Source organism: Salvelinus sp. IW2-2015, unplaced genomic scaffold (assembly GCF_002910315.2).
Source record: "Salvelinus sp. IW2-2015 unplaced genomic scaffold, ASM291031v2 Un_scaffold2988, whole genome shotgun sequence".
In the NCBI taxonomy this organism is placed as follows: Eukaryota; Metazoa; Chordata; class Actinopteri; order Salmoniformes; family Salmonidae; genus Salvelinus; species Salvelinus sp. IW2-2015.
Genome location: NW_019944282.1, coordinates 54,887 through 67,728, shown reverse-complemented (window position 1 = coordinate 67,728; position 12,842 = coordinate 54,887). Strand labels below are relative to the sequence as shown.

General features: G+C 44.8%; 1 protein-coding gene across 3 annotated transcripts in view; it reads right to left on the bottom strand.

Annotated features, from left to right (window-relative positions):
- Positions 1 to 3,221: 3,221 nt before the first annotated feature.
- LOC112075113 (nectin-4-like) overlaps positions 3,222 to 12,842 on the bottom strand; it is a 25,619-nt gene continuing 15,998 nt past the window's right edge. For 2 of the 3 annotated variants that reach the window (XM_024142149.2, XM_070440775.1), the window contains 6 exons: positions 6,544 to 6,646; positions 6,193 to 6,347; positions 5,621 to 5,723; positions 5,449 to 5,491; positions 5,271 to 5,348; positions 3,222 to 5,163 (listed from right to left, as the gene is read on the bottom strand). In XM_024142149.2, coding sequence (XP_023997917.1) covers positions 5,313 to 5,348; positions 5,449 to 5,491; positions 5,621 to 5,723; positions 6,193 to 6,347; positions 6,544 to 6,646 — 440 coding nt within the window. In that variant the 3' untranslated portion in view covers positions 3,222 to 5,163; positions 5,271 to 5,312. The remainder of the gene's footprint in view (positions 5,164 to 5,270; positions 5,349 to 5,448; positions 5,492 to 5,620; positions 5,724 to 6,192; positions 6,348 to 6,543; positions 6,647 to 12,842) is intronic. The other variant, XM_024142150.2, reaches the window with a different exon arrangement.

Genomic DNA, 12,842 nt, shown 5'->3' with positions numbered 1-12,842 from the left:
CACCCGGTTATAGCCCGTACTATCGACTGTCTCTCCGCCAAGTACTGGTGGCCTACCTTGGCACAGGACTTCCAGGGGGGGGGGGGGGCTACTGTCACACCAGCCTTAACTTTGGCTCCCCTTCTGTCGAGCTCAGGCGTTAGGCATCGCCGGCTGCTGGCAAATGCTCATCAACCCCGGACTTGTCTCGTCATCATTGCACACACCTGGTTCCAATCCCCACTCAATCACTGTATTTATACTCCATCTTTCATTTGTCTTTGTCGGTTAACGTAAATGTTGCTTGATTTCCTGAGATTAATCTCTCCTACTAATAGTAGTTTATTATTTTGCACTTTGGGTTTCGTCCCGCTATTATATATGGTGCTTTAAAAAATACAGAATTTCTAAACCTGCTCCTGCCTCCTGCTTACTCCCCTCTACACTTGTGACAGAACCTTTCTGGACATTCATAGAACATAAAATAAAGTGAAAGTCCCCGATTAAAATACTACTTGAGTAAAATGTACTTCAGTATCAAAAGCAAATGGAATTGCTCAAATAGAGATTAATTTACAAATGAAGCATGTGTGTTTAGTGAGTACGACAGATCAGAGGCAGAAGGGATGAATATGGATGCTTGCTTGATAAGTGTGTGAATTGGACCATTTCTTGTCATGCTAAGCATTCAAAATGTAACGAGTACTTTTGGGTGTCAGGGAAAGTGTATGGAGAATGTTATTTTTGTAAGGAATGTAGTGAAGTAAAAGTAAAAGTTGTTGAAAGTATAAATGGTCAAGTACAGATACCCCCACAAAATACTTAAGTAATACTTGAAATTATTTTTTACATAAGTGCTTTACACCACTGGGTATACTCAGTTCGTTTGGTATTAAACGTTAGTGCTCCAAAATTAGGGAAATTATTGATGCCTGTACTCTCCTAGTTACAGCTTGAGAAACAGGATACACTCTTAGATAGGAAGGTGCTAAGTACAACCACATAGGGTTCTTTGTTTTGTCCCCATTGGGAACCCTTTTTGGTGACAGGTCAACCTTTTCGGAAGTCATTAAAACTCGTTTTTCAAACACTCCACAAATGTTTTACAACAATTGTTTATGGACAGATTATTTCACTTATAATTCACTGTATCACAATTCCAGTGGGTCAGACGAATGAAAACGCTAAGTTGACTGTGCCTTTAAACAACTTGGAAAATTCCAGAAGATGAAGTCATGCCTTTAGAACCATTCGATGAGGCTAATTGACATCATTTGAGTCAATTGGAGGTGTACCTGTGGATGTATTTCAAGGCATACCTTCAAACTCAGTGCCTCTTTGCTTGACATCGTGGGAAAAACAAAATAAATCAGCCAATTGTCGACCTCCACAAGTCTGGAAATTGCTCCCAAGGATGAACCAAACGCCTGAAGGTACCACATTCATCCGTACAAACAATAGTGTGCCAGTATAAACACCATGGGACCACGCAGCAATCACACCGCTCAGGAAGGAGACGTGTTCTGTCTCCTAGAGATGAACGTACTTTGGTGCGAAAAGTGCAAATCAATCCCAGAACAACAGCAAAGGACCTTGTGAAGATGKTGGAGGAAACAGGTACAAAAGTATCTATAACCACAGTAAAACGAGTTCTATATCGACATAACCTGAAAGGCCGCTCAGCAACGGGGAAGCCACTGCTCCAAAACCACCATATAAAAGCCAGACTACGGTTTGCAACTGCACCTGTGGACGAAGATTACACCTTTTGGAGAAATGTCCTCTGGTCTGATGTAACAAAAATAGAACTGTTTAGCCATAATGACCATTGTTATGTTTGGAGGAAAAAGGGGGAGGCTTGCAAGCCGAAGAACACCATCCAGACCGTGAGGAACGGGGGTGGCAGCATCATGTTGTGGGGGTGCTTTGCTGCAGGAGGGACTGGTGCACTTCACAAAATAGATGGCGTCATGAGGAGGCAAAATTTTGTTGATATATTGAAGCAACATCTCAAGACATCAGTCAGGAAGTTAAAGCTTGGTCACAAATGTGTCTTCAAATGAACAATGACCCCAAGCATACTTCCAAAGTTGTGGCAAAATGGCTTAAGGACAAAAAAGGTATTGGAGTGGCCATCACAAAGCCCTGACCTCAATCCCATAGAAAATTTGTGGGCAGAACTGCAAAAGTGTGTGCGAGCAAGGAGGCCTACAAATCTGACTCAGTTACACCTGCTCTGTCAGGGGGAATGTGCCATAATTCCCTCAACTTATTGTGGGAAGCTTGTGGAAGGCTACCCAAAACGTTTGACCCAAGTTAAACAATTTAAAGGCAATGCTACCAAATACTAATTGAGTGTATGTAAACTTCTGACCCACTGGGAATGTGATGAAAGAAATAAAAGCTGAAATAAGTCATTCTCTCTACTATTATTTTGACATTTCACATTCTTAAAATAAAGTGGTTATCCTAACTGATCTAAAACAGGGAAATGTTTGCTAGGATTAAATGTCAGGAATTTAAAAAAACTGAGTTTAAATGTACTTGGCTAAGGTGTATGTAAACTTCCGACTTCAACTGTATATAGAGTGTCTTAACAAGGTGTTAGGCCACCATGACCTGCCAGGTCAGCTTCAATGCGCCTTCGCATCGATTCTATGAATGGACTTAATTCTCAGAGTAACAGCATATTTATAATTTTAGGAACTTGGCCGGAGGCTTAGCTACTAGCATTCAGTCCAGAATCCGGTGTAGAAGGCTTGTAAAACAGCGACTTATTTGAGATAAAGAGCTTCAATGTCCGTTATCTGGTATCTCTTTGTCTTGATAGTTATTTTTACAGTTTTTTGTTTTCATCAATCTCTCTGTATCACCCCTCTGTCACTGGATACACATTCCAAATGGAAACTCCCCATCTCCGGGAACAGAGTAATGTGAGGGAGTCATGTTTTTGCTGTGTATGCACTGTACTGTTGAATTCTATGTGTTTTTTTGTATTTACTGCTGGCCTTCTGGCCAGGTCTCCCTTTTCTGGCCTCAATGAGACTTTCTGGCTAAATAAAGGTTCAATAAAAATATACATTCTTTACCTACTGCACACAACACATAAACATATAATTATAATAATATAGAATAATAATAATAATGCTAATAATACAATAATAGTATAATAATAGGTAGACTCAGACTCAAACTTCTGAATGATTTGTAACAATTTACAATATGTTCAAAAGCACTGAAACTAAAGAGTAGTTAAACATTTATTCTCAGGAAGGAAACAACTGCTAACCGTCTAACAGACATTCTAAATATCATTCTTTATCTCTAATGCAAGTTTGGTGATTGCAACAAAACTGTGGTTTTCACTGAGTTCCTTCTTCTTCTTTCTTCTTCTCCTTTTTTGAGTGGTCAAACAGCTACTGTTCACTGCAGTTCCTGGTCACTAGAGATATTGGATTATTTTCATTTTCACTGAAGAACGAAAGGCATGTCCCACTCAGAATAGTATAGGATTAATTAGCATCCAACCAATCAGTATGTGTGAATAAAACCAACACAAAGAAATGTACACACACACCAACCACTACCACTACCACCCCTGAACCCACAGACATGTCTCTTCTTGTTGATTAAAAGGCAGAAGTGCACACTAGGTTAACCTTTAGGAATGCTTTAACTTGATAAGAATTAACGTATTTTGGAAGATTGGGTTGGGAGGAAGTTGAGGCTAAAACAGTTCATGGATCTGGAGGGAATTAATCTGCCTTGAACCCCCATGTGGTCTATAAGAGCCACTCCCATATCATCAATCAAGCAGACAGAACAGAGCCACAACGACCAGGAAACAGCTTGTCACTGTGTGTTCCTAGTTCCAAGGCTGAAATACAAGGGCTTTACAGTGCACGAAGCAAAGCAAGGCCTTTTGAAAATTGTGTGTACATATTGAACAAGACATGACATAACAGTCTCTTTCTAACCCGCATTCTAAAAATTATCTTAGTGAAAAGATCTGCATTGTAACTAGACCTGCATTCTAGCTAATAATATAGGGAAAAGAACTGCATTCTAACTACTAACTACCTACAGTAACTACTGGTGGCCGAAAAATGCCATGCTACACTAATACTAGGCTAAAACAACAAATAATATAGGGTTAATCAGGGATAGGGTTAATGCATGGATCATAAGGCAGCTGTTAGTGGAGCTTCTGTCCCCAGTGGATCACTAGCCATAGTGGTTAGAGCATTGGACTAGTAACTGAAAGGTTGCAAGATCAAATCCCAGAGCTGACAAGATAAAAATCTGTTGTTCTTGCACCTGAACAAGGCAGTTAACCCACTGTTCCTAGGCTGCCATTGAAAATAAGAATTTGTTCTTAACTGACTTGCCTAGTTAGGAAAAAAAAACTAGCCACACCTTCGGTTTTATGGTTCCTCTTATAACTGCTCCCTGAACCAAGACTACATAATGCTGCATAATATGAAGGAATTAATTTTAGAGCAGCTGCAAGTACCAGCATCAGTCAGGGTTTGGCTAGTCATTACTGACAATATTCTCCATTTGTACATGTTATTTAGATTATACCTGGCCTCCCATTAGTTGGCTTCAACATGCACCATTCATATATACATACATACAGGAAAGTTATTGTTCCCGCTGAAGCAACAATGCCCCTCCACCACGGCAAGGCGGAGTCCATGAGAGGGGAACAAAAAACAGAAACGAGGACCAGCACTATTTAAAGCTGTGGTGGAGGAGGGGCCAAGCTGAGGTTTATAATGTCACAGAGAATACTGCATAGGGTCCCTGTTCATTAGGCTCCCAAGTGGTGCAGTGGTCTAAGACACTGCATCTCAGTGCTAGAGAGGCCACTACAGACAACCTGGTTTGAATCCAGACTGTATTACAACTGGCTGTGATTGGGAGTCCCATAGGGCGTCGCACAATTGGCCCAGCGTTGTCAGAGTTTGGCCGGTGTAGGCCGTCATTGTAAATAAGAATTTGTTCTTAAGTGACTTGCCTAGTTATATAAAGGTAACTATTTATTTATTTTTTAAGTTGGAGAATGTGCTTGTTCTTTGCAAATGGCTGTAGCGTTGGAGAATGGACAGACTGGAATTCTTCCCCCACACAGTACATGTCTGCGATTCTTCTGGCATCTGTTCTCAACCTGTCCTGTGATTTCTTTAAAATAGCACAATAATCATACCTCATGAATAAACAATACCTCAAACAAGATATAAATAATATTAAAATACAAAATAATTATTTAAAAAACGTGTGTTCCTTACATCACATTACTTCTCCCTTCTCCGCCCTCCTGGTTTGGAGTGTTAGAACTCAGACGTCCCAGGTTCATCTTCCTCAACCTTGTCATCAGACATTATAACAGTATTATTACATAGCAGAAAGTGGCTGATGAGATAGGTTAATCACACAACAATGGTGGACTTTAACATAGTCACATACCTGTTGTCGTGCCTGGAACTGGTGATTGGCTATGATTGGACTCCTGGAAAATCGTCAAGAAAAAGATATAATCTGAATCTGATCCAAATAAATATATTATCATCAAATTAAAATGATTTATTTTTTTCATAATGAAATATTCTGTTCATAATATTACAGTAGATGACATTACCAAGGAAACCGTCCGTATTTGCACCGGTACCATATGAGTGCAGCCGCAGCAACAATCAGACAGAGAACGACAATGAGTAGAACCCAACAGACAGCAGATGTCTCTGTGAAGAGAGAGGGGATACAATTAATATAAGAAACAGTCTTCTTTTACAATGACATGTAATCTTGTTTCCCTAGCAACCATAATGGCTCTGATGCAAACACTTCCTGCAGAAAGCAAAGAGATAATACCAGGTTATAAGACATGTACATATGCAGTAAGAGATAAGTGTGTATCATGACCATCTTAGTAATGGTTATATAGTACCTTCCTGTAGAAAGGGTAATGAGGCCATAAGTTTGAAACTAACACATGCAGTGAAAGATAAGTGAGCATCTTGCGCATCCTTGTTATCCATGCTACATCACATTTCTCAACCTCATATATGTGTTTTATGTGTATACCAGGAAAGCCTGTATATTTATCAGACACATTTTCCTATGGGACAATAAAGGTGCGTGCGTGCGTGCGTGCGTGCGTGCGTGCGTGCGTGCGTGCGTGCGTGCGTGCGTGCGTCAGGTGCTTCTCACCAGAGGATATGTGTACATCGAGGGAGCCAGTTGCTCGTCCGTAAGGGTTGGAGGCCTCACAGACATAGCGACCATTCAGCTCAGAGTTGAGACTGAGGAAGTGCAGTATGTCTCCCTCAGCTTTCACTGAAGACCCAGGCCATGGCTGGACCACTCTGAGGGGGAGGGAGAGAGGAGGAGAGGGGCTGAGTGTATGTGTGTGACTGTGTGTGTGTTAAAGACAAAGGCATGATTTGACTGCTAGCATAATTCAACAACTGTCCTTTAGCTAATTTAGATATCATGTCTTAACAAGTGCAGATAACATTTACATTTAAACTGCTTTGAACTAGTTTACATAGGAGTGAGTACCTGCTCCAGGTGTAGCTGGGTTGTGGGTTGCCGTCTGCTACACATAGTAAGACTGTGGTTTTAGAGGCCTCACTAAGTGTGATGTTCACTGTCTGAGGTGGATCTATGAGAGATAGAGAGAGAGAGAGAGATAGTCAGCCTACAGGGAGGAAGTCATAGACTTAGCAGTGTGGTGACCAAGGAGCTGTTTGTGGACTATAGGAGAAAGAGGGGAGAGCACCTCCATACACCTCGACGGGGATGTTGTGGAGTGGGTCGAGACCTTTAAGTTCTTTGGCGTCCACATCTGTAAGTACTTAACATGGCCCACACTCACCTGCACAGTCCTGAAGAGAATGGGCCCTCAGATCCTCAAAAAATTATACAGCTGCATCATCGAGAACATCTTGACTGACTGCATCATCGCATGGTATGGCAATTCCACTGCCCTTGACCGCAAAGCGCTACAAAGGGTGGTGCAGACAGCCCAGTACATCACAGGGGCTGAGCTCCCTGCCATCCAGGTTCTCTATAGCAAGTGGTCTAAGAGGAAGTCCCGAAAAATTGCCAAAGAGTCCAGCTACCCAAACCATAGACTGTTCACTCTGCTACCGTCCGGTAAACGTAACCGGAGCATCGGCTCTCGGACCAACAGGCTCAGAGACAGCTTCTACCCCGAAGCCATAAGGCTGCTAAATTATCAATTATGGTACCTAAATTCTCAGGACTGACTCTATCTTGCACTGACTGTACACTTTATATATACACTAACCTGATATATACCTACCCTACGCACACTCACTAGACTATATATACACACCATATACACACTCACTCACTCACACACCCACACTACACTGTCACTCCCAGACAAATCCATCACACATTCAAACCATACTATGCACACACACACACACACACACACACACACACACAACAACACACACACACACACACACACACACACACCACACACACACACACACACACACACACACACACACACACAGACCCAACACAAACACACAAATACAGACGCACACTCACACAACATACACACACAATACTTTTACACATAATTTGCTGTTGCTATTCTGTTCTTTATTTTACTATTATTATTACTATCCTGATGCCTAGTCACTGACCGTGCCTTCATGTACATATCTAACTCAATTACTTACCTCTGCACATTGATCGGTACTGGTACTCCTTGCATATAGCTCCATTCTTGCGCATTTTATGTTATTCCTCTTGTGTTAGTTACTATTTAATTTATTTAAACTCGCATCGCTGGGAAATAATTTTAACCTGTCTAGGACTCGCCAACAGCCAATAAAAGTGCAGGGCGCCAAATACAAATCAAGAGAAATCTCATAAATTTTCTCAACATACAAATTAGGCACCATTTTTAAAGATACAATTCTCGTTAATCCAGCCACCGTGCTTGATTTCAAAAATGCTTTACAGCGAAAGCTCCACAACGATTATGTTAGGTCACCACCAAGTCACAGAAAACCCTGCCATTTCCCACCCAAAGAGAGGAGTCACATAAAGCACAAATAGAGATACAATTAATCACAACCTTTGTTGATCTTCATCAGATGACACTCATAGGACTTCATGTTACACAATACATGTATGTTTTGTTCGGTAAAGTTCATATTTATATCCAAAAATCTTATTTTACATTGGCGTGTTAGATTCAGTAGTTCCAAAACATGCAGTGCTATTGCAGAGAGCCACATGAATTCACAGAAATACTCATAATAAATGTTGATGAAAATACAGCTATTATACATGAAACTTTAGATACACTTCTCTTAATGCAACCGCTGTGTCAGATTTCAAAAAAACTTTACGGAAAAAGCATCATCTGAGAACGGCGCTCAGAGCCCAAACCAGCCAGAGAAATATCCGCCATGTTGGGTAGTCAACATTATTCATAAATAGCATTAGAAATATTCCCTTACCTTTGATGATCTTCATCAGAATGCACTCCCAGGAATCGCAGTTCCACAATAAATGCTTGTTTTGTTCGATATTGTCAATAATTTATGTCCATTTATGTCCAATAGCTTCTTTTGTTAGGGCGTTTGGTAAACAATCCAAAAGCGCGATCTGGTCCATTCGGACGAAACGTTCAAAAAGTTATATTACAGGTCAAAGAAACTTGTCAAACTAAGTATAGAATCAATCTTTAGGATGTTTTTATCATAAAAGTTCAATAATGTTCCAACCGGAGAATTCCATTGTCTGTAGAGAAGCACTGGAACGAGAGCGACCTCTCAAGTGAAAGCACATGACTGAGAACGAGGCTGTAGGCAGACCCCTTACTCAAACATCTCCCATCCGGCCCCTCTTGACATGAGAAGCCTGAAACCACATTCTAAAGACGGTTGACATCTAGTGGAAGCTTTAGGAAGTGAAAAATAACCAATATACCACTGTGTATTCGATAAGGGTGAGTTCAAAAACTACAATCCTCAGATTTCCCACTTCCTGTTTGGATTTTTTCTCAAGTTTTTGCCTGCCATATGAGTTCTGTAATACTCACAGACATCATTCAAACAGTTTAAAAAACTTCAGAGTGTTTTCTATCCAATACTAGTAATAATATGCATATATTAGCATCTGGGACTGAGTAGGATGCAGTTCACTCTGGGCACGCTATTCATCCAAAAGTGAAAATGCTGCCCCCCATCCCAAACAAGTTTTAAGCAAGCAATTCACTGTAAAGTCTACACCAGTTGTATTCGGCGTATGTGATAAGCAACATTTAATTGTCTTTGATTTGAGAGACAGAGAAAGAGAAACAGAGAGGTGGTTACAGTTACTGCAGGTATAGAATGTAAATGTAAGGGTCCTGTGTGTAGCTGGTGTAGAGAGTCAGGCGCAGGACAGCAGATATGAGTAATCAACGTATTTTACTCAAAAATACAAATTTACAAAGTAACATCACGAGCCCACAAAGACGGACCAAATTACAATAAACAATCACTCACAAACACAACATGGGGAACAGAGGGTTAAATAATAAACAAGTAATTGGTTGAGTGAAGCCAGGTGTGTAAGACAAAGACAGAACAAATGGAAAATGAAAAGTGGATCGCAGTGGCTAGAAAGCAGGTGACGTCGACCGCCCGAACGCCACCCGAACAAGGAGAGGGACCAACTTCGGCGGAAGTCGTGATAGTACCCCCTCCTTGACGCGTGGCTCCAGCAGTGCGCCGACACCGACCTCGGGGACGAGGCGCAGGGCGATCCGGATGGAGACGGTGGAAATCCCGCAGCAATGAAGGGTGCAGGATGTCCTCCACCGGCACCAGCATCTCTCCTCCGGACCATACTCCTCCCACTCCACGAGGTACTGAAGGCCCCTCGCCCGACGCCTCAAGTCCAGGATGGCTCGAACAGCATACGCCGGGGCCCCCTCGATGTCCATCGAGGACATCGAGGTGGCGGAGGAACCTCCCGCACCTCAGATTCCTGGAGTGGACCAGCCACCACCAGCCTGAGGAGGGACACATGGAACGAGGGATTAATACGATAATCTGGGGGAAGCTGTAACCTGTAGCATACCTCCTTCAGTCTCCTCAGGACTTTAAATGGCCCGACAAACCACGCACACAGCTTCCGGCAGGGCAGGCGGAGGGGCAGGTTTCGGGTCGAGCGCCAGACCTGGTCCCCCGGTGCGAACACCGGGGCATTGCTGCGGTGGCAGTTGGCGCTTGCTTTTTGTCCCCCACGGCCTATTGTAGGTGCACATGGGCGGCGTCCCAGGTCTCCTCCGAGCGCTTAAACCATTCGTCCACCGCAGGAGCTTCGATCTGGCTCTGATGCCAAGGTGCCAGAACCGGCTGATACCCCAATACGCACTGGAAAGGAGAGAGGTTAGTGGAGGAGTGGCGGAGTGAGTCTTGGGACATCGATGCACAAGGGATGAACGCCGCCCACTCCCCCGGGCCGGTCCTGGCAATATAACCGCAGAAACCTACCCACATCCTGGTTTACTCTCTCCACCTGCCCGTTACTCTCAGGGTGAAAACCTGAGGTGAGGCTGACCGAGACCCCCAGACGTTCCATGAACGCTCTCCAGACCCTGGATGTGAACTGGGGACCCAGATCAGAAACTATGTCCTCAGGCACCTCGTAGTGCCGGAAGACGTGTGTGAACAGGGCCTCCGCAGTCTGTAGGGCCGTAGGGAGACCGGGCAAAGGGAGGAGACGGCAGGACTTAGAAAACTTATCCACAACGACCAGGATCATGGTGTTGCCCTGTGAGGGAGGAAGATCCGTCAGGAAGTCCACCGACAGGTGCGACCAAGGCTGTTGTGGAAAGTGTAGGGGTTGTAACTTCCCTCTGGGCAGGTGCCTGGGAGCCTTGCACTGGGCGCACACCAAGCAGGAGGAAACATAAACCCTCACGTCCTTGGCCAAGGCCCACCAGTACTTCCCACTAAGGCAATGCACCGTCAATGCACCGTCCGACCGATGCCAGGATGTCCAGAGGAGGGTGATATATGGGCCCAATAGATCAAACGGTTGCGGACAGCAGACGGAACGTACAGGCGCCCAGCTGGACACTGGGGGGGGGCTCTGTGCGTAACGCCCGCTCGATGTCCGCGTCCAGCTCCCACACCACCGGTGCCACCGGGCAAGAGGCCGGAAGTATGGGAGTGTGATACATGGACCGCTCCTCTGTGTCATACATCCGTGACAGTGTGTCTGCCTTAGCGTTCTAGGAACCTGGTCTGTAGGATAGAGTGAAAACAAAACGGGTAAAGAACATAGCCCACCTTGCCTGGCGAGGTTCCAGTCTCCTCGCCGCCCGGATGTACTCCAGATTGCGGTTGTCAGTCCAGATGAGAAAAGGGTGTTTAGCCCCCTCAAGCCAATGTCTTCACGCCTTCAGAGCCTTGACAACAGCCAACAGCTCCCGGTCCCCCACATCATAGTTTCGTTCCGCCGGGCTGAGCTTCTTCAAAAATAAAGCACAGGGGCGGAGCTTTGGTGGCGTGCCCGAGCGCTGAGAGAGATTACGGATCCTTTCCTAGCCTCGGACGTGTCAACCTCCACTTTGAACGCCAAAAAGGGATCCGGATGAGCCAGCACGGGAGCCGAGGTAAACAGAGCCTTCAGGTGACCAAAAGCCCTATCCGCCTCAGCCAACCACTGCAGCCGCACCGGTCCCCCCTTCACTAGTGAGGTAATGGGAGCTGCTACCTGACCAAAACCCCGGATAGACCTCCGGTAGTAGTTGGCAAACCCTAGAAACCGCTGCATTTCCTTTACCGTGGTTGGAGTCGGCCAATTACGCACGGCTGAAATGCGGTCACCCCTGACGTGGAAATGCGGTACCCTAGGAAGGAGGCGGACTGTTGGAAGAACAGACATTTCTCAGCCTTGACGTACAGCTCATGCTCCAACAGTCGACCAAGCACCCTGCGCACCAGGGACACATGCTCGGCGCGTGTAGCGGAGTATATTAGAATGTCGTTGATATACACCACTACACCCTGCCCGAGCAGGTCCCGGAAAATTTTGTCGACAAAGGGAAGACTGATGGAGCATTCATCAACCAGTACGGCATGACGAGATACTCATAGTGCCCTGAGGTGGTACTAAATGCCGTCTTCCACTCGTCCCCCTCCCGGATACGCACCAGGTTGTAAGCGCTCCTGAGATCCAATTTTGTGAAGAAGCGCGCCCCGTGCATTGACTCGATTGCACTGGTGATGAGAGGCAGCAGGTAGCTGTACCTCACAGTGATCTGATTGATACCTCAATAGTCAATACACGGGTGCAGACCCCCATCCTTCTTCTTCACAAAAAAGAAACTCGAGGAGGCAGGTGAAGTGGAGGACCGAATGTACCCCTGACGAAGGGATTCGGAGACATATGTTTCCATAGCCACCTTCTCCTCCTGTGACAGAGGATATACGTGACTCCTGGGAAGTGCTGCGTCTACCAGGAGATTTATCGCACAATCCCCCTGTCGATGAGGTGGTAATTTAGTCGCCCTCTTCTTACAGAAGGCGAGAGCCAAATCAGCATATTCTGATCGGATGCGCACGGTGGAGATCTGGTCTGGACTTTCCACCGTAGTCGCACCAATTGAAACCCCACACACCTCCCTGAGCACTCTTGTGACCACCCCTTGAGAGCCCTCCATTGCCACGAAATAGTGGGGTCATGACAGGCCAACCAGGGTAAGCCCAGCACCACGGGAAACGCAGGAGAATCAACAAGGAAGAGACTGATTCTCTCCTTATGACCCTCATGCGTAATCATGTCTAGTGGAGCGGTGGCTTCCCTAATCA